At 45.3% G+C, this 22647-nt stretch overlaps 7 protein-coding genes across 12 annotated transcripts; 4 read left to right on the top strand and 3 right to left on the bottom strand.

Moving 5' to 3' along the window:
• Positions 1–15: 15 nt before the first annotated feature.
• Positions 16–5505, bottom strand: LOC117649129 (myeloid differentiation primary response protein MyD88). Of its 3 annotated transcripts, XM_034391592.1 has the most exons (9): positions 2299–2518; positions 2041–2168; positions 1753–1955; positions 1572–1667; positions 1349–1476; positions 1089–1257; positions 799–1003; positions 690–720; positions 16–659 (listed from the first exon to the last, which is right to left on the bottom strand). In XM_034391592.1, the coding sequence occupies exons 2-9, from the start codon at positions 2166–2168 to the stop codon at positions 351–353; spliced, it is 1269 nt and encodes a 422-aa protein (XP_034247483.1). In that variant the 5' UTR covers positions 2299–2518; the 3' UTR covers positions 16–350. The 3 variants fall into 3 exon arrangements, with proteins under 3 accessions (XP_034247483.1, XP_034247482.1, XP_034247481.1); XM_034391591.1 differs by lacking the exon at positions 2299–2518 and adding an exon at positions 5428–5505 and having other exon boundaries at positions 16–720; XM_034391590.1 differs by having other exon boundaries at positions 16–720; positions 2299–2516.
• Positions 2840–4774, top strand: LOC117649130 (succinate dehydrogenase [ubiquinone] iron-sulfur subunit, mitochondrial). Its single transcript, XM_034391593.1, has 7 exons — positions 2840–3000; positions 3318–3442; positions 3550–3693; positions 3775–3970; positions 4054–4155; positions 4251–4373; positions 4451–4774. The coding sequence occupies exons 1-7, from the start codon at positions 2953–2955 to the stop codon at positions 4550–4552; spliced, it is 840 nt and encodes a 279-aa protein (XP_034247484.1). The 5' UTR covers positions 2840–2952; the 3' UTR covers positions 4553–4774.
• Positions 5506–5692: 187 nt separating the features above from the next.
• Positions 5693–11632, top strand: LOC117649265 (protein melted). 3 transcript variants are annotated; one of them, XM_034391868.1, is made up of 15 exons: positions 5693–6065; positions 6610–6726; positions 6813–6973; positions 7058–7202; positions 7300–7474; positions 7573–8364; positions 8452–8791; positions 8905–9011; positions 9095–9241; positions 9349–9710; positions 9793–9928; positions 10039–10178; positions 10252–10380; positions 10467–10742; positions 10836–11632. In XM_034391868.1, exons 2-15 carry the CDS (start codon positions 6679–6681, stop codon positions 11088–11090), a joined length of 3213 nt encoding a protein of 1070 aa, XP_034247759.1. In that variant the 5' UTR covers positions 5693–6065; positions 6610–6678; the 3' UTR covers positions 11091–11632. The 3 variants fall into 3 exon arrangements, with proteins under 3 accessions (XP_034247759.1, XP_034247756.1, XP_034247758.1); XM_034391865.1 differs by having other exon boundaries at positions 8449–8791; XM_034391867.1 differs by lacking the exon at positions 5693–6065 and adding an exon at positions 6395–6522 and having other exon boundaries at positions 8449–8791.
• Positions 11458–12286, bottom strand: LOC117649268 (dual specificity protein phosphatase 19). The gene has a single exon (XM_034391872.1). It carries the CDS (start codon positions 12247–12249, stop codon positions 11617–11619), a length of 633 nt encoding a protein of 210 aa, XP_034247763.1. The 5' UTR covers positions 12250–12286; the 3' UTR covers positions 11458–11616.
• On the bottom strand, positions 12251–13840 carry LOC117649267 (tRNA pseudouridine synthase-like 1). The gene is made up of 6 exons (XM_034391871.1): positions 13641–13840; positions 13398–13523; positions 13186–13317; positions 12937–13086; positions 12619–12862; positions 12251–12528 (listed from the first exon to the last, which is right to left on the bottom strand). The coding sequence occupies exons 1-6, from the start codon at positions 13700–13702 to the stop codon at positions 12277–12279; spliced, it is 966 nt and encodes a 321-aa protein (XP_034247762.1). The 5' UTR covers positions 13703–13840; the 3' UTR covers positions 12251–12276.
• On the top strand, positions 13787–16645 carry LOC117649266 (HIV Tat-specific factor 1 homolog). 2 transcript variants are annotated; one of them, XM_034391869.1, is made up of 10 exons: positions 13787–13922; positions 14137–14484; positions 14564–14617; positions 14695–14969; positions 15043–15184; positions 15294–15502; positions 15583–15752; positions 15828–16014; positions 16106–16242; positions 16330–16645. In XM_034391869.1, the coding sequence occupies exons 2-10, from the start codon at positions 14187–14189 to the stop codon at positions 16544–16546; spliced, it is 1689 nt and encodes a 562-aa protein (XP_034247760.1). In that variant the 5' UTR covers positions 13787–13922; positions 14137–14186; the 3' UTR covers positions 16547–16645. The 2 variants fall into 2 exon arrangements, with proteins under 2 accessions (XP_034247760.1, XP_034247761.1); XM_034391870.1 differs by having other exon boundaries at positions 13883–13983.
• Positions 16646–17143: 498 nt separating this feature from the next.
• LOC117649742 (putative fatty acyl-CoA reductase CG5065) lies at positions 17144–21530 on the top strand. Its single transcript, XM_034392762.1, has 8 exons — positions 17144–17508; positions 17582–17833; positions 18275–18420; positions 18727–18836; positions 19228–19417; positions 19493–19738; positions 20253–20510; positions 20696–21530. The coding sequence occupies exons 1-8, from the start codon at positions 17287–17289 to the stop codon at positions 20814–20816; spliced, it is 1545 nt and encodes a 514-aa protein (XP_034248653.1). The 5' UTR covers positions 17144–17286; the 3' UTR covers positions 20817–21530.
• Positions 21531–22647: the final 1117 nt, after the last annotated feature.

Genomic DNA, 22647 nt, shown 5'->3' with positions numbered 1-22647 from the left:
TTCTTACACTTGATCTGAAATCCAAACTCCTATATACATAATCTCTTCTTTGGGAAAAAAGAACATGTGTAAAATTGGCATGTCTTCTTCTCCTCTGTTACACTCTGATAACTGAAGATCTTAAAAAAATATCTCAAAAACATTGGTTAGCAAAATTTACAAAGTAATAACTCTTGTATAAAAAATTAATAATCTCTATTCAGTCTGAATTACTTGTGCCAGCACTTAATCAGGAACAGGACTTAAAATACATCTATGAAAACATCTTGACAAGCCTTCCATGCTTGTACCAGGTAAAATAAGAGATTCTCCATCATAAATAAAACCACAATACTTAAAAATCTCTTTCATCATGCTGCCAAAACCATCTTCTTTTTTGCCAACTTCTCTTTTTTATCCTTCCTCCTAAACCGATTTGTCAGGTGTTTCAAATTAAAGAATCTGTTGGTCTTTGAAGTCTGACCCGGCGTGTCCTCAGGGATGGCAAAGGGAATATCAGGAGTTTCTTCTAAACTGCTGCCAGGGTAATGGGTTGAAGGATCTGACATAACCACCTCAGCAGTATTTTGCACAGTATCTCTAGGTTCTACCAAAGGCTTGATTTCTGGATTCTTGAGATTCTTCAAATTTTCTTCAGACATCACTTCTTGAGACTTCATTTCTTGAGACTTCATTTCTTGAGACTTTATTTCTTGAGATGTGATTTCAGTTATTTCACACCTAAAAGCAAATCACGCTAAAATTAAATGGGGAAAAAAGTCTGAGATTTAGGGGAAAATGTAATGGGCCTGGTTTTACCTGCTACTTGTAGCCTCAATGAGATTTGGAATTGGTCTATCAATTGCAGCCATGATGGAATCCCTAAGTCTAGGCCAAAAGTTTCCAAACATTGATGCCTGCCGATAATCTAGACAATAGAGATAAGAAATCTCTATTGGTAAGCTGCATGGTTCATATCGGCAGGGTACAATTCTCTTGCATGCATTTCTCTCGTTCTGTTGTGCTACAATCAAATCACAATGTCATCATTATTACTGTTAAATGGTACAAGTAATCAAAATTACATGAACAAATGGGAGCATACTCACTGATACTTATTGTTTGAGCAAATGAAAGGAAAAACATTTTTTCATGACTGTTGAGGAGATTTGGTGACAGAATGACAATGAGGCTTGAGCAGCGCTCTGCAATCAGCTTTGTGATAGCTGAAAATTCGAGACCCACTCCACTGAGTAAGTCTCGATCCTTAACCACAAGCTGAAATATAAAATAAGAATAAACAGAACCCGAAACAAAGATGTCAAGAAGTTTGTACAGAACAAGTTAAAAAAATATTTTAAGTACACACCCTCAGTTTGAAATTATTTTCTAATTTGTCAATCATAACTTTTGCATATGAAAGATCTTCATCAGCATACAATAGAAAAGCATCATACTTGATGAGAGGTAAACCCTGACGAACTCTCTCAACATCCTCTGTAAACAGAAAGCACAGAACAGTTTTAGTGTGAATCATTCAAGTGATTTGTTAAAAACAAAAAAAGTGGAGATTATAATATTTAACACTTTACCGGTTGTCAAACAACCATTCTGAAATGGTTTGATAGCTTCATGTGGAGCAGGCTGAATTTGCAAAAGAGACTGAGAGTAATATTCAGCATCACTTTCTAAAACAAAGTATGAAATGATATCATTAGAAACTGAATCAAAAACCAGAGGGTAGCTAAAATTTTAAAATATGCATCGACATACTCATCATTTCTTCAGAGTCATCATAAACATCCCAACGATCTATTTGACCCAGGATATCTTGAAGGTCTTTGAAAGTTGGTGGTGATCCCTCTGAAGTAAGTTTGTTTTCTACCCATTGTTTGAGAACATCTTCAAATGGTGTTGAAGACTGTGATAATGACCTGGTGTTTACTTCAGCAAAATGAGCGACTCCTCGCCAATCTCTGAGAAAGTAAAATGTTTTCGACTAAGCATTCAGTTCGTATTCCAAGAAAATAAAAGGCAAATATAAGCGAACTAATCTGATACCTTGGAATGTTGTCGTCGGTGGGTATAACTCTGAGTTGATTCAGAGATGCTGATAAAAGGGTTTTGGTTCGATCACGAAGTTTGGTCACTGGAGTTTGTGATATGTCAATGATTCCTTGGACTGCCATCTGAGAAAACTTAAACATTAGTTCACAGAAAAGGTTGTAAAACTTCACGATCTTTAACGAGCACAATAACAAGGCAGAGAAAATAAATAAAATATGGTAGGTAATGAGGGGCAGCTTGGTTCAAACACACCTTTGGTTCTAGCGTAACCTGTGACCTTTCCTTAAAATGATTAAGGCAGGTAAAATAAAAAACAGCCCAATACTAATTCCTGTAGAACACACATCTGAGTACGTCAAAACGAAAAACAGAGGAACATAAGAAAATTAGACCACTTGTTGCACTCTCTCTGCAAGCAAAACAGGACACGAAACAACAAAAACAAGCACAGGAAAAACAAGCAGAAGGGAAACAGTATGACGTCAGAGGAAAATTGACCACTTTGACCAAATATCAAATTAGAATGTTTTTTTCCCGTTTCACCTACAAAACTATTAAGAAACGAATTTTCCTTTTTTTTTCACATTTTTAAAAGAGCCAAAAGTCATGATGAAACGATTGCATTTTATTTTGCGTGACTGTACTCTCGAAAAACTAAGTGTTTTGTTTCTGGAAAACACCTATTATTTGCGAGCTTTATTTTAACTTTAAACACCGTTTAATATTTATTTTTTGCTAATTTTAGTTTGGTCAGGAGAACTGTCCCTTTAATACCGAAACCTTACGTAACCCTACATATCGATCTTAAGTTACGTCGCAGTTCACTTCTGCTTCTAGAATGTACCTTGGCTGTCCTTGTTCAGTTCTGTCTGCTGACTGGTAAAAGTTTTGAACCGCTGAAATATAATGGCAAGCGAAATGTTGACCAAGTCCTGCTGGGCAACACTCGGAAACGTAAGTACAAACGAAGTTTACAGTGAATGTTGTCTAGTGGCGTAGCAAACTTGAGCTGTCTGCTGATTTTCACCTGTCGGTGCTTACCGCAATCTACAAGTAGGGCTATGGTGCTCTCTCCAAGCCCCACCAATGGTTTAAAAAAAATAAAAACAAACCAACAGAGAGTTGCTTATCTGTTGAAAATAAAAGATTTGTGCTTATGTTTTTGACCGAAGTGTCACTCTTTACGTATGGATGCTATTTCACTACTGTCCCACACTTCACCTTATGTCTTGTTCATATTGCATAACTGCAATCTTGACAATATGTTATAGATCAGACGTATCCACACTACTGCTGCCTCTGGACAACGTTTGAAGAAATTCCTTGTGTACCGATGGAACCCAGACAAGCCCGAAGAAAAACCCTCAATGAAGGAATATGAGGTGGATCTGGACACGTATGTTTTCTGCCTACTTTCCTCTATTTTGGCATATTCTTTTTTTACTGTTTTATTGATAGGACATAAAATCAAATACTCAAACACTTTTTAATTTTCTTGTTCAGGAGTGGACCCATGGTGCTTGATGCCCTCATTAAAATTAAAAATGAAATGGATCCCACCCTTACCTTCCGAAGATCCTGCCGAGAGGGTATTTGTGGATCATGTGCCATGAACATTCAGGGTACCAACACCCTTGCCTGTATCAGGTAAAACTCTTAAAAGTGAACCTTTGTTCTCGGTTGACTAAATTATTCGAAGTTTATATCACCTTTCTGAATATATTTCAGCAACATTGACAAGAATCTCAACAAGCCCATGAAGATCTATCCCCTTCCCCACATGTATGTTGTCAAGGATCTTGTGCCAGACATGAACAACTTCTATAACCAGTACAAGTCTATCCAGCCCTGGCTGCAGCGCAAGGACGAGCCTGAGAGTGGCACTGCACAGTATCTTCAGAGTATTGATGACCGCAAGAAATTGGTACTTTTTCAATCAATTTGTAATTTTTTCTCAACTAGGAAACTATAAACCTGTCTGATCCTTTTCTCCCTTTATTCCTCCAGGATGGTCTGTATGAATGCATTTTGTGCGCCTGCTGTAGCACTTCATGCCCATCTTATTGGTGGAATGGTGACAAATATTTGGGACCTGCAGTGCTCATGCAGGTTTGTTACTTAATTTTTTTTTAAATTTTGATCTACATATCTCTCTTTTGGAGAGAAGCTACCTAAAAACATAATCTTATTTTTTCCATATTCAGGCATACCGTTGGATCATTGATTCACGAGATGAGTCAACTGCGGCTCGTCTAGACAGTTTGAGGGATCCCTTCTCTGTCTATCGTTGCCACACAATCATGAACTGCACCCGTACTTGTCCTAAGGTATGATCATTGGAATGCGTTACTATGTGAAATTTTGCAAACATTTTATTTCAATAAGTGTCTATTCTATTTTCCAGGGCCTCAATCCTGGAAAAGCAATTTCTGAAATCAAGAAGCTGCTGTCCGGTATTGTGAAGAAGGATAAGCCAGGTCTTGATACTGCTGCTTTACACAATTAGATAATTGGTGCAGGGCAACCATAGGTTCCAGTATTATGGCACAAACCTCTTAGTACTTTAATTACCAATTCATACTTGTCAAATGGGTTTTAGGTTTGACAAATAATTTTTGTGTCTGCTGAAAATTGCCTTTTAGTCCAATGTTGGGTTGTAAAAACTGTTAATTTTCTAGTAAGGTTTTTGGCTAAAACAGATTTTACTGTTCCCACCAACTGATAGCTTGATTCTCTTGGAGTCTGCCAGGAGTGGTCTGGCAGTGAGAGCTCATTCACCTGTGATTGATGTACAGTTATGTAATCTATTTATTGCAGCAATAATTTGCTACCTGTTGTGGAGTTCCTTTATTTATTATCAATTTGTGGAAAGAAATAAGACATTAATAGGGGCTTTTGATCATTTCAATTCAACTTTCATTAGTTTCTAGAATATACACAGTGTACTGGGTACCTGTTATCTCAATTCTACTCTTGATAAAAAGTCGTACTGTAGAGCAAACAAAAAGATGAAACCGTACCTTATCAAATACTGTAAGACAGTGAGTTGAAGAGTATCATTTTTCTTTATTCATCCTCACATGATTGGAAATAAAATAAATTGTTGAAACCAAACTTCCTGCTGATCTTCTATTTTCGTCTTTTGCGAGCATAACACCAAAACAAGTACAGTACAGAGCAGGCTCCGCAGCCGCGGCGCGGCGTCTCTACCCCTCGCAGTGATGAAAGTCCCCGACACGCGGAGTCGAGACGAGCCGCAAGGATCAATCGCTACCCACATCACGCATCGCATCGTCGGAACTAGTTCTTGCTGCCAGTGCCAGTTGGGTACTCGCTCCAGCCGCCCTTCCCGTAAACACACACGCACACATACACACTCACATTCCGGAGTCGACTCGACGCACCGGACACGGCGAGGTGGCAGGCTGCGGCCGGCGGACCGCTACGCCTTGGAGGCTACGCGCTCCGGCCCGCCGCGAGGGCCGCGAGCCACTCCGCCAGGTCCACCGCGATCCGCGTCCGCTGCGTCCGCGACCCGCGGGCTTCTTGGCCGCTGTCCGCGACAGTGTAGCCCTGGCATGGCGCGGCAGGCGCGGCCGCACCGCTACTGCTAGCTAGAGCCGCCCGCCTTCGCAACGCGTAGCAACGCAGCAACGCGGTGTGTCGCCGTTTCCCCGTTTATGACGGCATCATGAGGGCATAAAAGCCCCAATTGGGGATAGAGGTTGCTGATAACCGGCCTGCATCGCTGATACGCAAAGCTCGGCCCTTCCTGGCGTGGAGTGCATTCCCCGAAGCCCCCCGCTCCCGCCAGTCCCACCCCTGCCGCGTTCCGAGTTTGAATGGAGGCAGAGGCGGAGGAAGCAGAAGAAGCATCCTGTAGCCTAGCAACCCGCACGACGCCGCGCAGTGCGGTGAAGCGGCTGCTGCTGCGATGTTTACGTGGTCCAAACCGACCTGAAGATGCGTTTCGAGGCTTCTCCAGTCACTCTGTGATCCTGTTGACGTCCTTCGTAGTCGTAAGTGTCGGGAAAACACGGGTGTGCCTCGACGATCCCGTTCTCCACCGATCTTTGCGCGGAAGAGAAAGGGGTTGCCAGAGTGGGACTGTTTGTTGGTTACGTCCCAAATGTTTACATTCCGCATTCTTTGCATTTTTGGTACATTCGCCTTGCACGGACGCGAAACATGCGCTGAGATGAAGTTTTAGCCGTCTTGTGGGCTGTTAACGTGAGCTATCCTGTTATCTCAACTGTCAGCAATCTGTAGATAATGCATGTTTAGTGCCCAATTGTCGCGGTAACCCCCTTACACCAGAAACACTCATTTTCCCTGTCTGTTGCTCCTCTGTTCTGAAGCGGTGAGGTTTGACCTCTGATCGGTTGAGAAACCAATGTCACTTAATTTAACTCGTCGATGAGAGTTTCTTACTTTTCTTTGGTGTGCACTCCAAACCTGGGAGCTGTCAAGCAACAGGTGTCTTGTCATAACACTGTTTCACAACTCATCGAGTTTAATGGAATTATTAGAGATTTTTATAACTATCTTTTGTTTTTATTTCAGGGAATAGCAAAGTTTGCTTGAAGTTTTAGTTATTTTATTCACATGTAAGACATCATAACATCCTTTAAAATGCATGAACTCTTTACGCAAGTCCTCAGCAAGAAGGATCTGTCAAAGGTATTTATACTTTTTAGCCCTTGATAAATAGTGCTTCTTACATGTCTTTTTTTCTGACTGATTAAATCTATTTTCACATTATTTAGGCTGGGGATTTATTCTCAGTAGCTGATGCAGAGATAGTAAATGATTTGACAGAAGTTGTGACCACAATTGCTGAGATCGCCAGTCTTCCAGATTATGTCAATAATGACAATGATCAAAGTGTTGTTGAGATTTGCATTACTAGAGTTACTTCTGCAATCAGGTTAGTCATCAAATCTAATTTGTATTTCAATTCCATGTTTTCTTTAGCATAGATTTTTAATAACAATTACAAATTTCTTTCCAGAGAAACAAATTCTATTGAGCAGCATTCCGAGGCACTTGTGTCTCTGTTGGAGTCTTGCCTTAACCATAATTTAAAGCCATCGGCACGTGATGAAGACCCACCTCATGCCAAAATTTCTTCTGATATTATATCTTGCATATTTTTGGTAAGCTTAAACAAGTACAGGACAACTATTACCATATTCTTCTAATTCAATGTGACACAGTATTTCATGTTACTATACTTATTTTTCTTGTATGCAGAATTATAACAAAAAGGAGGTGATGCGTCGCGCCCTCCCTGTTGCTGTCAAGTTCTTGCATAAGGGCAATAAGGAGTTGTCCAGAAATATGTCATCGTACTTATCACTTGCTGCCATTGAAAATGCTGATCTTCTGTCTAAACATATTCAGTTAATAATTGACTCAATTATCTCAGGTAAAGTTCTAACTTTTCCCATGTTGAATACACATATTCAGTAAAGTGTGCAGTTAAATTTTGGTCTTGTGTAACAATTTTTTATTTTTCCATTGCAGGAAATTTCTCATTGTGCAGAGTTCTGCCACAAATTTATGAAGTAACCAAGGAGCCTGTCCATGAGCATGCAATGGCTCTGGTCTCCCTTCTTCCACTTTGTGAAAATCAGGAAAAGCTGGCACTTCTATTGTTGTTTGCAATGATAGCCAAAAACAAACCAGCACTTCTAGAACCAAGCCTGCCTCAGCTTTGTGAATATTTGAGTCAAGCAGCTACTGCTTCGGACACAATGAAAGTGTTTGTTAACATGGCTGAGAAGCGACCTCAATTGTTAGTTGATCACCTGCCACAAATCAAGAAAGTTGTTGAATGTCATCCCAATACACTTTGCCTAGCTGCTCAGGTCATTTCATCAGTTGGGAAACTGAGCAAAGATAGAGCCCAGGAGGCTCTTAATTTTGTCTTGGAACATTTGCCAAAAGCAGATCGCGGTTCGCAGCACACACTTCTCCATGAAGCTACTCGCCTCTGCAGTTCATATCCGGTCTTATTCACGGATAAAATGTTGCAAGGTGTACGTCAATGTGGACAAAAGCATACTACTCCACATGTTAATTTAACGTCGGGTGGAGTTACAATAGTCAAAGTAGGAGGAAGTACAGAGGAGAGTAATGGAGGAAAGAGGAGCTCTGGGAACAGTCGCCAGTCTCATTCTGAAGTAAATGGAGCTTTAAACAGACAAGAAGCTAATCGTCTGGTGATCAGTCGACCAAGACTTGGAGGTGATAGTCGAAGCACAGGCCGATTGCATGTGTCAGGTGCACACCGTAGTATGACTCGTCTTAATATCAGTGAGTTCTTCATTTACAACTTTCTGCACTTTTTCAAAAAGGACCATTTCCTGACTTAACTTGTTACCTTGGTGTTCTCTTCAGCAGGTGGGGGAGGAGCAGGAAGTGGAGGAGGTGGAGGCACAGGCACAGGCACAAGTGGTGGTGGAGGGGTCAATGGCAATGGCAGTAGAATTGGGTCCGTTGGAGGCCTCCATAAGAGCATGACTCGATTAAGTTCCAGTCAGCAAATCAATCTAGTACCAAACAGTGCCTTGCCATCTCCATCTGCGACAGGTGCATTGGCTCACACTTCTTTGAGCTCAAATAATCGTTCAGTGACAGCTATCAATAATAGCAATCAGCGTAATAGTCAGTACGGAATATCAAGTGGTGGAGTTACAGTCACAACTACTCAAGATTCTGCTACTTCTGCCCGTTCAAGCATGTAAGTGATAGTAATTATACCTATAGTTTATATCTTAAAATTATGTTTACAAGCCAAAGTAACTAAGTGCAAAATAAATTAAGTGGTCTTTTGAATTATTTTTCTGCTTTTAGTGGTGGAAGTGGATCTGTTTTGAGAGATGATCGTGAGCTTGTGTCAATTTCTACTTCATTCCCTCTCAATGGTCCTCCAGTGACTTATCACACAACAAGAGACTCCAGTAAGTTTTGTAAGATTTTTAAACAACAATAATGCACACTTAAATGTTTTATGCTTATTTGTTGTTTTTTTTCTAAATTGCAGCAGGAAATGTTGGGAGACTTCAGCATACCCATGTCCATTCAACATCTCAGCAGTCTCAGTTGCAGAGTTCAACATCCTCTCAGTCAATGCTATCATCACACACAATGAAACACTCATCCAACCAAATTGCTAATCATAATGCTCTGGGTGAGTGACTCCTAAAACAAGCTCCATAATCCTCTCTCTGGTTGTCTCTTACCCCTTCCTGTTCAACAACTCTTGTGCTTTTACCAAAACTTTTGTTTTCCTTCCAGTCAATTCTCAACAGCAACAACTCCTACAACATGGACAGCAAAATCAGCATCTACAGTCACAACATTTACAGCAGCAGTTGCAGCAGCAACAGCCTCCATACACACAGCCGCAACAACCACCCCTCCTTCAACAAACGCAGCAGCAACAGCAGCCCCCTTCAATGCCAGCTCTGTCAACCCCAAGTCTCCCTGCAGCTTCAAATAGCTCAGTGTTACAAACTCAGCCTAGTTCATCGGCTCTAAATTCAAATCAAACTCCTCACTACTCCAGTGTGGTAACTCCTCGTAGACAAAACACTAGTGTAACAATTATCTCAAGTAATTCATCCGGAATCAATCCTTCAATGGCTGCAGCGTCTCAGGTTAGTTGAGGCACTGTGCTGAGGTACTGGGACTGTTTTGATTATTAATGCTGAATTTTTATCTGTGTGTGTTTGCTAACAGAGAATAAGTGTATTTGAACCGTACCCAATGAGGGACACTGTGCAACACTTTTGTGAAAAGCATCTGGATAAAATCAAATCATACATGGACAAAGTCTCTCGGTGCATACCTCCTCCTGCCAAGTGCACTATTGAAGGTGAAAGACTGAAAACTGATAGAATGATGATGATAAACTTTATTCAAATATTGTTAATTATTATTTTTTTACAAATGTCTGACTTGATTTTCCTGTTTTGATTCAAACAGAGAGGAGAGCTAAAAAAGTTGCCAAGCTCCATTTTGCTTGTCAAGGAAGAGGTGAACATTGTCTGTACAACAGGACATTTTTCACCATGAAAACAAGAAATCCTCGTATCTGGATTCATCTCATGTTCTTATCACTGCAGGTAAATCTAACTGAAGCACAAAAATAATTTTTTAAATCTTAACAGAATTTATTAAATTTGTTTTGAATCCTAGGCTAGATCACAATCTGCGTTAAGCTCCCGAGATTCATCAGTCAGTAGCTTGAAAAACTGTTGGGACATTTTAAAGTGTGAGAATAAAACTTTCCTTACTGTGGTCACATCAGCATTTCCTTGCTCAAAGGTAAAAAATATTCATCATTTGTAAATTCCTTGTAAATTTTTCCTGGATTGTACTGTTAATGTTTTTCTGATCCTTGTTTATTCTAGGACCAAGAGGCACTTACAAATGAGTTGAGACATTCTGGCTTTTTTGACGTGTTGGAATATGTTGGTGTGGGTGGAGGAGGAAATGGAATATCTGATGGGCCCCTCTGGGGCTGCTTCCTCTGCAACCATCCAGAGCGAGCTGTTGGTTTCCTTCAGGATTCCCAACCAGTGATTGAAGGGCAGCTCAAAGAAAAGAAAGGCCGCTGGCGGCTATTCAGGCGGTGGCGAACTCGTTACTTCACTCTGTCACCAGCCCACTTGTCCTGTAAAGGATCGGTAAGACAACCTATTGATGCCTGGCATGCCAATTTTTTTTTTAAAGATACTTTAAAGAAACTTTATCATTATTCAACTTTCCTTAATTTGCAGAAAGATGACAAGGATGTGACACCCATTGAAGTGAATCAGATAAGAAGCGTGAAAGTCAGTCGAGGAGCCCGAAACATTCCAAAAGCTTTTGAAATATTTACCGGTGATCAATCGCTCATTCTGAAACCTAAGGATGGGAAGAATGCAGAGGCTTGGGTCCAATGTCTGTCAGTTGCTTTGGCTCATTCTCATGCTCGTGATTCTCCATCTAACAAGACTCATTCTTTGCCAGCTACTTTACGTACACCTATTTAATTTTTAGGAAGATGAAATCAAATGCTGTACCCCTGAGATTAAGAATGGCCGGGGGTCATTGCATGTTATCTCTCTCTCTCTCTGAAGAGTTCAAAAGATTTTGTGACAATTTAAAAAAAATACTCGGGACGGGCCAATAAGCATTAGCAGCTGGCACAAAAGCATAAATATTATCTTTACTGGGGAACTTTCACTGTTACTACGACTGCCAGTTATCTTTAACTTTTATTGTTGTGTATTTTAACATACTACGTTTTTATATATATTACATATATAATCATGAATATTTATTTTTATTATGAATATGTATATCATTGTTGTTATCAATATACTTGTTATTTATGGAAGAATTATAGGAGAAGAATAATGAAGTTGCTCATAATCTTATTTTATTTCAATGGTGTCTGTTCGTACATTCCAGAGTTACAGTTGTGTGAGTTGATAAACAACTCACAAAAATATATTTATATCAAAAATTTTAAATGTCGCTGATATTGTATCTTAGTACAATAAAATCTCAACATAATCATTTGTTACTTGAAGAGGCTTGACTTTTGCATTCCAACTCCAGTAACTGCCTCACAAAACCTGCGTTTGGTTTTGCCGCAGGTCTCTTTTCTTTTACTAGTGCATTGGCCTTGGAGTATGTAAACCCCCTGTGCACCATCAAAAATGCTATGACTACCATTGGAGATCTTGACACACCAGCATTACAGTGAACAAAGACGCTCCCTCCTTTACTGATGGTTTCTTCAATCAGAGGCAGAGCTGTTGCAAGTGCAAAGTCAATTTTTTCATCAGGTAAATCCAATGCAGGAACGAATGTATAACACAGTTGTGACATTTCAGGGAGAGGTGCAACTGAAACTCCTATGCTTAGAATGTGAGTTATTTGATACTTCTTTAACAGCTCTATGTCCTGTGTGACATCTTGTGAACCAAGGTACAGCATTGATGGAAGAATTTCAGCTACTTGTAAGTCAGGCTTGGTGTCTACTACAAAGCCTGGACACATTTGATTTTTTTCTGGAACTTCATGGGATGTTTGTTTACCTTGCACAACCTCTTCTATAATGGTGTTTCCTTGAATTGTGGTTACTCTTGTGCAGGTATGGTTGAGCAGAGTGCGCTTCTTATTTAGTTCATGAAGGAAACTCATGACTGACTGTCTGCTTTTGACCTTGGTTTAATTTTTCAGGGATAACTTATATTCATCCAGGAGATTGACTAATTTTTTATATTCCTGGTTGACATATGTAGTTCTATTAACAAGCAAGTCCTCTTTCTTATAAGTCACTTTGGCCAAATATAAACCATAAGCAGGAGCAACTGGACGTGAAAGTGGGATGGGTGTGGACAATTCAAGTGATCTTCGCACATCAGCTACACTCAGTCTCCCAAGTCCAACTGCTATTGCAGCAGCAACCATCCGTCGCACCTGGATATCAGATATTTATAACATAACTTATTCTATAATTTGCAAGAATTTTTGTTTTGTTTTTGAGAAATGTACAATATTTATTCTTACCTGACGATACAAAAAAGATCTTCCTTCAATGATAAAATCCCAAAAGTCAAAATTATTTATTGACGGCTCATACAGAAGCGGCATTAAAGCGTTCCCACGCCTAATACAACAAGAATCAACATGCCGAATTGGAGTGCGGTCCACAAGTGCTCTTGATGGTTTCCCAGAGAATGAACTAAAATCATGAACTCCAGGAAAAATGGACAATACTTCTTCAACTGCTTCAATATTAAAGTTGCTCACGCTGAAAAAATCGGAAAACCAAGTAACATTATTTTGAATCTTTAAATTCTAAAAGGGATGGCTGCAATGAAGTACCTGAGAAAAAAACAACGATCTACTTCAGAGATAGGGATTGCTTCATTTTCACAGTGAGCTTTTGGGACAGCGATTCTGTACAAATAAGATCGTTGTTTAGCCCAAGTTCGAGCATTGAAATCTTGAGAAACCTGTTGAATGGAGATAATTCTGAAACAAACAAATCATGCAGTTATGTATTTCCTAGATTATGGTCAGCGAGCTATTGAATATTGTTCTTCAAGACAAGAATGACACTTCATGATTCACCTCAAAGGCAGGTGCCGTTTTCGAAAATAATAATTTACAGTGGTTAATAAATTATTTGCACTGTAACATTTGTCTTCAACAGTGAAGTCAACATGGGCTGTATTTAGAAGAGCATGTACTCTCCTGTCCGTCCTGTTTAGGAACAAATCTTATTACATCGACATGTTGAAAATAAGGATGGCATGAATGTGGCAAACATTGACTTGATGAACCTGCTTGATATTACTAGAGGTGATATATCATCTATGCCAAGTTTCTTGCGTTTATTGTGGAAGGCACGCTCCAAGCAACCAATGACAGTTGTAAGGTCAATATCCTTCGAAGTTCTTGCACTGGCACTGTCAATTGCAAGAGTAGAGCAGAGTGATCATACAAAAGAAAAGTTAAAATAAATAAGTACTGAAAAATTTGCTGCGAGCAGCTTTCCAAGAAAATAGAGTTTAATCATAACACACTTGAAAGGGGAGCCAATGTAAGAGAATGAGAGAAGATAGCGTGCCCTTGCCGGAAAAGACATGGAATCCTTATTGAAGGGACGCGGTTCAAAAGTAAATCATAAACACAAATTATTCAATCATAACATAACAATCCATGAATCCAAAACCGGCCAAATGCAGCTCTGTTCCTGTTGATTTCTCATCCACCAAAGTGGTTCCGGTGCCACTAATTTTTCATCTGATTTTTCAATCCCCGCTGCTATCATTTGTTTTAAAAAATTCGAACATACGATAACAAACGTAAGTTAGTTGTTCATAGTTCAAATTAATCTTGGGAGATTGATTTATACTGCATGCCTTAGTAAGATATCGAAATGCCATATTTCCACCCTCCATTCATGTCTTAGTGATAATGACAGTGTTTCTTTGATTTGTGTTTCACACAAATCGTGAAGCCAGGTTATGTTATTTTAAATAATCTTGTTTTTGGATTTTTGACATGTTTGGATTTCAGGTACATATTCCTCCATCTATTAGGCCCATTCTAGGTTTGATGCTTACACCATGGATCCTGATGAAGCTAGTGAGTCAGATATTGGTACAAAGTCCCCAATAGAAGGGAAAAGCGCTTCAGACGAAAATTGTAGCAATCCAGATGAAGGTAGTGACAGTGCGAAAGAATCTACCAGTCAGGCTGCCCACATGGATCCCAAAAACCTACACTATGAAGGTGAAGTGTGTGTCTATACCGATCCTGATACCAAGTACCAGTACCAGTGGGACAATGGCACCCAACAGTGGACTCCAAGGGGACAGCAACTCAAGACAGCGGATGCCAGTAAAGATATGAAGCCACCTGGAGGTAAACTTTGATTCAATACTCTTCTTTATAACTGATATGTTTTGGGCAAAGTATTTTAATACAAACTTAAATTTTTCAGATCAGAATTATGAGTTTGATGGAGAGACATACACCTACACAGATTCTACATCAGGTAAAATTCTTTTGTAATCTCAAATAGTTTTGCAATTTGCATGTAATTTAAGCCGCATCTTAATTTTACTTTTACAGGTTTAAAGTACAAATGGGATAAGGATAAAAATGAATGGGTAACAAAACCAAACAGCTCAAATATGGAAAAACCTAAGGGCCGTAAAAAACTTCCAGATGAGGAAAATGTTGAAGAAAATGATACAGATGAAGAAGAGGATAATGTGAAAAATGTACCTAGGCAAGATATGTCCAGTGGACATTACGGTTTTGATGGTGAAAATCATACATATACTGACCCCAAGGATGGTGCTATCTATTTCTGGGACAAGCAAAAAAATGCTTGGTTTCCAAAGGTTAGTAAGTGTGGTCGCAGATATTTGGTGGAAATTGAAAATTATGATCTCATGTTTTACTCTATTTTGGCAGGTAGATGATGATTTTATGGCTCGATATCAAATGAGTTATGGTTTTGTGGAAAATAAATCTGATGTTGACAAGGATAATGAAAAAGACGCAGTTCTTAAACCGGACCCAGCTGAGGCTAAGCGTAAAGCTCAAGAGCCACCTCGTAAGTGCATTCCAATCATCTATCACTGCTTGGTTAAAAGTTTTTAGTTTGTAGCGTACAAGAATAGAATTATGTTTTACCTAGACACTCTGAATACTCTCTTTTTCAGAATGGTTTGATCTTGATGAACGCAGTAACACCAAAGTTTATGTTAGTAACTTGCCTCTAGACATTACAGAACAAGAATTTGTTGATTTGATGCAAAAGTGTGGCCTTATTATGAAAGATGCTGATACAAATAAAATGAAGGTAAAATTATATCATGAACCAGGTGATCCATCAGTTTTAAAGGGAGATGGTCTGTGCACCTACATCAAGGTACATAAAATTTTCTTGTAAATGTTAATTTTTTTTTCTATTGACTGTGGAAATTGTTGATGATTTTATTTGTGTTTTAGAGAGAATCTGTGGATTTAGCTTTAAATATTCTTGATGGATATGAAGTGAAAGGGAAACAGATAAAAGTAGAATTAGCAAAGTTTGAATTAAAAGGAGCCTACAATCCAAGCCTGAAACCTAAGAAAAAACGAAGGAAGGACAAAGAAAAAATTAAGAAAGCTCAAGAAAAGTAATTTACCACCAATTCTATTGTATACAGATTTGACAAAAGAACACAGTACAAACTTTGTATGCTTTCTTTCAGATTGTTTGATTGGAGGCCAGACAAATTAAGAGGAGAACGTTCAAAACATGAGAAAACTGTCATCATCAAAAATTTATTTGACCCTGAAATTTTTGATACTGATGTAGGTTTGATTCTAGAGTTTCAGCAAGATTTAAGAGAGGAAGCATCCAAATGTGGAAATGTGCGCAAAGTAATTGTCTATGATGTGAGTAGTAAATTAAAATTTAATTTGTGTCAGTTTCTGGTCTACTCATTCTTTCAAAATTTAACTTCTGTTTTTAAAATATGTTTTGTAGAGACACAAGGATGGTGTTGCTCAGATCAATTTTAAGGATCCTGAGGAAGCAGATGCTTGTGTGCAACTTTTCAATAATCGTTGGTTTAATCAAAGGAGAATCACAGCTGAAACATGGGATGGGAAGACAAAGTATAGGTGTGTATGGTTTTTTTTTCTTCTCTCTGGATATTATATCTACTGACATGAACAATTATTCTCAATGAGTTTGTCTGTTTGTTTCAGGGTGGCTGAAAGTGCAGAGGAAACTGAAGCCCGTCTTGCTAAATGGACTAAGTTCTTGGAATCTGAAGAAGGGAAAAAGTCTCTTGGTGCAAGTAATCATCCAAATGATGATCAAGATTCAGATGAAGATGAAGATCAACAAGAGCAGTCTTCCCAGAAGGAATCTAAATCAGATGAAGCAAATATTTCTGGCAATAAAACTCCACTACAATCATGACTCTTCCTTAGGGTCTGATCATTCCTACTTATTGTTTTTCATTTTGTATGTTATAATTTTTTTAAAAATGAAATATACACCATGAAGTTTTGCTTTTGACTGCGCTGGAACTATGTGATTCCTCTCCATACTCTACTTTTCATTCTATTTTAGATCAATAAAAGCAAATTACTAAGTAAAAGAGTTGCTCTTGGTACTATTGCACCGAACCGTACACGTTTGCGGAGTAGGACTTGGAATCTCATGCAGGTGAATCAAAAAGTTCCACCACAATCATGATTCATCACTCTAGTTTGCCCTGCCGGCCGAACTTCGTCCAGAAGAGACCTTTGGTGTCCAATGCCTCCTCCCTCCTCTCACGTGGGAGTGTGGCGGACAGCCGTGTGATTCCAAAGGGTCGTTCCGTCGCTCTGTCTCTGTCGCACTCATGGGGCGTTCCGTAGGGGTGCGAGAGAGACAGGGCGACGAAACGATCCTTCGGAATCGCTCGGCAGGACGTGGAATGCAAATCAGCTCGCACTGCTTTCCCCAAACCACGGTGTTCTATTGCGAAACGAACGCCCAGCGCCCAGCGATCGCTTAGTCCAGAACCAGCAGCGAGAAAGAAAGGACCCTGCCGGTGGGCCCGTACTGCCTGTGCCCGTGCCGCGCGCGGTGTCCTGAAGCCAGACTCGACACTAGACGCACACGTCAAGCTTCTCGCCTTTCTGAGGCTGCAGCAGCGATAGCGAGCGATAGCCATGTCGGCCAAGGGGATCAAGGCCTCGGAGAAGCGGCCCAGGATCAGCGAGTTCTTCGCGGGCAAGTATGTGCTGGTGACGGGGGCCTCGGGCTTCATGGGGAAGGTGCTGCTGGAGAAGCTGCTTCGCTCGTGCCCGGGCGTAGCGGGGGTGTTCCTCCTGCTCAGGCCCAAGCGCGGCAAGGCGATCCAGGAGCGCGTCGACGAGATGCTGCAGTCGCCCGTGAGTCATCCGTTTCCTTTGCCGACACCGAGTTTGCAGTGTAGCGGTCATTGAGGGGCTCGTTGCTTTGCAGCTGTACTCTTTGCTGGAGTCGCGGTACCCGGGACTGGCGCGCCGCGTCCTGGTGGCCGTCAGCGGCGACGTGTCCCTGCCGGGGCTCGGCCTCTCCGCCGAGGACCGCGCCATGCTGCAGGAGAAGGTGGCCGTGGTGTTCCACGGCGCGGCCACGGTGCGCTTCGACGAGCCGCTCAAGAACGCCGTCATCATCAACGTGCGTGGCACGCGCGACGTGGCCGAACTGGCCGCCGGCATGAAGAAGCTGCGGGTACGGCGACGCCCTCTCCCCCAACTCCCCCCTCCGTGAGGTCTGAAATTGCGCGGGTCGCGATAAATACCGTGGTGCGTCATCTGCGCTGGACGGCGCGATTCGTAAAAATAAGCGAAACTGGCCGGCGCCCCACATGATCTCGCCTCCATGGAGGCGCGCGGCGCGGTGATACCAATACCTTACTAGCCGTCTAGCCGTCCGGGCGGATAGACGGGCTGCGGCATCAAGGACCATTTTATCGAAAGCAGCATTGCGCGCTGCAGTTCTATTACGAACGTCATTTTGCCACTCGGTCTCCCTCGGACTCACGGGCGTCCCGTGTGGGTGCGAGAGAGACAGCGCCCGAACCCCATTCGAACCTCGTTCAACCTGCTGCGTGGGGTGGCCGAGGCTGCCGCTAACTCAGCTAACTGCCGTCTTGCTGCCGTCGCTCCGCAGGCGTTCGTGCACGTGTCCACCACGTACTGCAACGTGGACCGGCGGGAGATCGAGGAGAAAATCTACCCGCCGCACGCCGACTGGCGGCAGATGATCACCGCCGTGGAGAAGCTCGACAGCGACGAGCTGACCGTCCTCACGCCCAAGTAAGTGGCACTTGGCGCGAGAAAACTTTGAGGCGGTGCAATACGGGACGAGACGGGACGGGACCGGCTAAGGACCGGCCGGGCGGCAGGCCGTCTCCGAGAGTCGCGTTCGTCGCTCTGTCTCTATCGCAGTCGTGGGGCGTCCCGTGTGGGTGCGAGAGAGACAGAGCGACGAAAACGACTCTCGGAATCAGTCTTCTGGCCGGGCAGTTGCCTCGGCGTCGTTAAACGGGCGTCGTGCATCATCAAGGCCCCGCCGCGCCCCGCGCCACGGTGCTACGGTCCCCGTGTGCTTGCTGCTTGCAGGGTGCTGCGCCGCCTGCCCAACACGTACACCTTCACCAAGTCGCTGGGCGAGCACTGCGTCTACTCGTACCGTGACAAGATCCCACTTGTCATATTCCGGCCCTCCATAGGTGAGAGACTGAGACTCGCCGCCGCCTAGCTCGCGTGGCTTGACGCCGCCGCCGCCGCTCCGCGCTCCGCGGCCGCGATACAGCCGAGGACGCCGGACCACTTCTTCGATCCCATTCTGTCCAGCGCCGCCAAGGCGTCGCGGCGTCGCGGCGCCGCTCCAGTCCAGTGTCGCCAGCGCGGCGGCGTCGCGCCACTGCGCCCTGGATGCTGGATGGATGTCGCACGCGTCGTGAAATATGAAATATACGGCCAGTTTGCGAAAGCACTCTGCGTTGTGGGGAGGGAGAGACACTCCACGTGGTCCCCGAATGTATCGGCGTGTGGTGCCCGGTGCAACTGCGAGGGTTCGAGCCCTCCCCTCGGCCTGATTTTTTCCGGTGTGCTTTGCAGTGATTTCCTCCATTGCCGAGCCGATGTCCGGCTGGATAGACAACTTCCAGGGCCCCGTGGGGCTGATGGTGGCCGCCGGGAAGGGGGTGGTGCACATCGCCCTGGCCGAGTCCACCGTCACGGCGGACTACATGCCCGTGGACATCGCCATCAAGGCCCTCATCGTGGCCACGTGGGACCGCGCCTGCAAGTGCGTCGGGGTTTTACTTTGAGCAGCGCTGTTGATCGCACCGCCATGACCGCCCCTGTCCCTGACTCCGCGCAGGAAGGCGGACATCGAGCCGCCGGTCTACAACTGCTCGTCGGCGGCCGTCAAGCCCGTCACCATGGCGGAGATGGTGGCCATGGCGCGGCCGCTGGCCGCCGAGATCCCCTTCGACAACGTGCTCTGGCCGGCCCTCGGCCTCACCACCAGCTCGCCGACGATCCTGCTCATCGGCACCATCTTCCTGCACTTGCTGCCCGCCCTGATCATCGACGCGGTGCTCAAACTCAAGGGGAAGCGGCCGAGGTAGGGGGCCGCCGGAGGTGGCTTTTGGAAGTGACGCCGTTTCGGAGACGGCCGATCGCACCGACGGCCACCTCTAGTTAGGGGTGGTCCGAGCCAAGCCGCCCCCGGCGGTCTGACCGTCTGACCGCGCTCGGCTCGGCCGCTCCGCGCTTCAACGACCTGGCCGCGCTGGCGGGCGGTGGTTCTAGCCGTTACGTCCCGCGGTCCCGCGAACGGTCGTTAAGCGGGGTCGCCGCGCGGTCAGGATGGGTGGGCCGGGCGCCGGGCGGCGTCCGTGGCCCCACGCCACCCTGGTGCTGCTCATGGTGCTGTTGGAGGCAGAGGCCGGCGAGGGGGGCGGCCGGGCGGGGAGACCTCAACGCGCGGGGTGCGCGGGGTGGCGCAGTTAGCGACGCCCCCGAGAGGCGGCCCGAGAGGCGCCCGAGAGCCCCGAGGGTCAACGACGGCTGTAACGCGGCCCCTTTACTATCATCGGCGACCTCGTCCCGTTTCTGACTTCTTCTCCTCCCGACAGGCTGTGGAACATGCAGCGGCGCATCTACGCGGCGCAGGTGGCGCTCGCGCCGTTCCTCACCAGCACGTGGATCTTCCGCAACCAACTCGGGCTCGACCTGGACAACAAGATCCTCCCCGAGGACTACAGCGACTTCACGTTCGACTTCCGCGACGTGGACGAGACCGCGTACTTCCGGCAGCTGGCCGTGGGCGCGCGGCGGTACTTGCTCAAGGAGAAGGACGAGGACCTGCCGAAGGCCAGGGCGCATCTCCAGAGGTGAGAAAGAGAAAGGCCTTCGGTATTTGAACCCGCGTCTCCCACCCTCCCCGACACGAGACTCCCGTCAAGGCTGCAATACCTCAAATCAGAGCCGTACATCTGCTCTGCCTCAAATCAGATGCCCTTTGATTTATCTCAATTTGTGTTTCTTCTACCAATCTGTCCTCATTTCTTGCTTCCAGGATGTCGAACATCGACACAGTGCTCAGAGGACTGTTGCTGGTGCTCGTGCTGTATTGGGCGCTTCAGCGCCAGATCTATATGCTGCCAATTAATGCTATCCGCTTTCTGCTCACGATGTGAGGGGAGGGCCCCGCCATGGGAATCGTTGCCCGGGCGGCCGGGCCTGCCGGGCCGGGCCGGGTCGACTAGTTGGCTAGAGGCATAAACCCAGCCCGTCGCAAGGAATGCCCGCTTGCCGCTTGCCCCTCAAGAAGAAAAAAAAACGAACACCGCTTACCCCCGAAGCTCTCGTAAGAAACGCACATTTTCATTTCAATCATTTCAATCGCCGTCCTTAGTTTTATTGAGGAGCCCCTCCTGACCCGTGACTTATTAATGACGAGACGTACCGGCGAGAAAACGAAAATAAAGCCACGCGATTGATTTATCCGAGCTGATGACATGCCCCCGAGACAGCATAGCGGACTGATTCCGAGAGTCGTTATCGTCGCTCTGTCTCTCTCGCACTCACGGGCGGCCCGTTTAGGTGCGAGAGAGACAGGGCGACGAAAAGGACTCGCGGAATCAGTCTGCAGCGACAGCGGGCTGCGAACGCGCTGGTCCCGCGGGGAGGCCGCGGCCCGCGGGTCGATGGCCCGAGGGCACGCCGCAGTGCTCGCCGCACGCCGAGAGCCGGTGGTGGCGACACTGCAGACTGATTCCGAGAGTCGTTTTCATCGCTGTGTCGCTCGCACTCTCGGAGCGTTCCGTTTACATGCGAGAGAGCCGGGGCCGCAATACGACTCTCGTAATCAGTCTGCTGCCGCCGCGGCACCCGAATATCTTGAACTCTTTCCCTGGGAAAGACTGGGGGCTGCAGCGGCACGGGGGTCCCGGGGGGGGGGGGGGGGGGGAATCAGCGCGGTGAGGAGTAAGCGCGGCAAGCGGCAACGACCGCGTGTCTGCGCGGGACGCGGGACTGATCGTGGTCCGATGGCGGCACGGCGGGGACACGGGGCACTACACGGGGACACCGCGGGCACGGAGATAGTAGAGGTTGGCCGGGATCGAACCCGAACCTGAACCCGCGGCACGACGGCGCACAGCGCAGCGCCGCGCAGCACGGCCCGCCCGTAAAGATGCAAATGCGTGTCGCCGTCGTCGGCGTGCCCGCGCCGCCCCGCCCCGCCCGGCCCGGCCCGGCCGCCGCCACCACGCCGGAAGAGGTTGGCCCCCGGGGAAAGGTTGGCCGCGAGCCGCGCCGACCGAGCTGGCGACCTACCACCGGGACCATGGGAAGTGTCGCCTGTGATGCAAGGCGTTTTCCCCTCCTTTCGAACTGAAATCAACGAACGTCGCGGATGACAGAGACTCTTTCTATTTGCCGCAACGAGCTGGCCTTGCGCGAAAGAAGATGGAAAATCAAGATTGTGCAATATTAAGTTTGAAAATAAATATTAAAGACAGATTATTACAGTGTCGTTATGACTTGTTTCGCGCACCCGATGCTTGATGATGGTGCGGCCTCTGCCATCTTGTCCTGGTGGCAGCACGCGCGCATACTCTCATACAAGCGCGCGCACACTAACACACATTCACACTCACACTCACAAATACACACACACACACACACACACCACGGTGCGAGAGTTCCCTACACACGCCTCGGCGCAGGTGTGACGTTGTGCAGGTGCTGGTGGGGCTGGCCGGTGCCCCGACCCCACCCTGCCCCGCGCTGCATACAATGGGTCGTTGGCACCAACAAAATATAGAGCAGTATTTACTCCGCCACGGAGCGTGGAGCGTGACGGCCTGGCCAGCGTGATCAGGCGCCTATATTTTTCTCATTTCGCTGGACACATCCGAGACCGAGGCTGGAAAATGCGGTTTTCTTTTCCACCAGGGCTGCAGCGGCGCGAGGCACTAAGTCGGGGGGCGGGGCAGGGCGGGGCAGGGCGGGGTCGCCACCTAC

Source organism: Thrips palmi, unplaced genomic scaffold (assembly GCF_012932325.1).
Source record: "Thrips palmi isolate BJ-2018 unplaced genomic scaffold, TpBJ-2018v1 HiC_scaffold_4, whole genome shotgun sequence".
NCBI lineage: Eukaryota > Metazoa > Arthropoda > Insecta > Thysanoptera > Thripidae > Thrips > Thrips palmi.
Note: the sequence above shows the minus strand (reverse complement) of the source record. Positions and strands in the feature narration are given on the sequence as shown.

What these genes read in the sequence shown, in the direction of transcription:
- LOC117649742 (XM_034392762.1), top strand. Translation starts at nt 17,287, where the DNA reads ATGTCGGCCAAGGGGATCAAGGCCTCGGAGAAGCGGCCCAGGATCAGC. An exon ending in ACGAGATGCTGCAGTCGCCC is followed by an intron (nt 17,509 to 17,581) that starts GTGAGTCATCCG and finishes GTTGCTTTGCAG; the next exon opens with CTGTACTCTTTGCTGGAGTC. An exon ending in CCGGCATGAAGAAGCTGCGG is followed by an intron (nt 17,834 to 18,274) that starts GTACGGCGACGC and finishes GTCGCTCCGCAG; the next exon opens with GCGTTCGTGCACGTGTCCAC.
- LOC117649266 (XM_034391869.1), top strand. Translation starts at nt 14,187, where the DNA reads ATGGATCCTGATGAAGCTAGTGAGTCAGATATTGGTACAAAGTCCCCA. An exon ending in AAAATGCTTGGTTTCCAAAG is followed by an intron (nt 14,970 to 15,042) that starts GTTAGTAAGTGT and finishes CTATTTTGGCAG; the next exon opens with GTAGATGATGATTTTATGGC. An exon ending in ATTAAGAAAGCTCAAGAAAA is followed by an intron (nt 15,753 to 15,827) that starts GTAATTTACCAC and finishes GCTTTCTTTCAG; the next exon opens with ATTGTTTGATTGGAGGCCAG.
- LOC117649268 (XM_034391872.1), bottom strand. Translation starts at nt 12,249, where the DNA reads ATGAGTTTCCTTCATGAACTAAATAAGAAGCGCACTCTGCTCAACCAT.
- LOC117649129 (XM_034391591.1), bottom strand. Translation starts at nt 2,168, where the DNA reads ATGGCAGTCCAAGGAATCATTGACATATCACAAACTCCAGTGACCAAA. An exon ending in GAATGGTTGTTTGACAACCG is followed by an intron (nt 1,477 to 1,571) that starts GTAAAGTGTTAA and finishes TTCTGTTTACAG; the next exon opens with AGGATGTTGAGAGAGTTCGT. An exon ending in ATTGAGGCTACAAGTAGCAG is followed by an intron (nt 721 to 798) that starts GTAAAACCAGGC and finishes ATTTGCTTTTAG; the next exon opens with GTGTGAAATAACTGAAATCA.
- LOC117649265 (XM_034391865.1), top strand. Translation starts at nt 6,679, where the DNA reads ATGCATGAACTCTTTACGCAAGTCCTCAGCAAGAAGGATCTGTCAAAG. An exon ending in AGAGTTACTTCTGCAATCAG is followed by an intron (nt 6,974 to 7,057) that starts GTTAGTCATCAA and finishes ATTTCTTTCCAG; the next exon opens with AGAAACAAATTCTATTGAGC. An exon ending in TCACACAACAAGAGACTCCA is followed by an intron (nt 9,012 to 9,094) that starts GTAAGTTTTGTA and finishes TCTAAATTGCAG; the next exon opens with CAGGAAATGTTGGGAGACTT.
- LOC117649267 (XM_034391871.1), bottom strand. Translation starts at nt 13,702, where the DNA reads ATGTCTTTTCCGGCAAGGGCACGCTATCTTCTCTCATTCTCTTACATT. An exon ending in CCTCTAGTAATATCAAGCAG is followed by an intron (nt 13,318 to 13,397) that starts GTTCATCAAGTC and finishes GTTCCTAAACAG; the next exon opens with GACGGACAGGAGAGTACATG. An exon ending in GATCGTTGTTTTTTTCTCAG is followed by an intron (nt 12,863 to 12,936) that starts GTACTTCATTGC and finishes CGATTTTTTCAG; the next exon opens with CGTGAGCAACTTTAATATTG.
- LOC117649130 (XM_034391593.1), top strand. Translation starts at nt 2,953, where the DNA reads ATGGCAAGCGAAATGTTGACCAAGTCCTGCTGGGCAACACTCGGAAAC. An exon ending in AACACCCTTGCCTGTATCAG is followed by an intron (nt 3,694 to 3,774) that starts GTAAAACTCTTA and finishes AATATATTTCAG; the next exon opens with CAACATTGACAAGAATCTCA. An exon ending in GACCTGCAGTGCTCATGCAG is followed by an intron (nt 4,156 to 4,250) that starts GTTTGTTACTTA and finishes TTCCATATTCAG; the next exon opens with GCATACCGTTGGATCATTGA.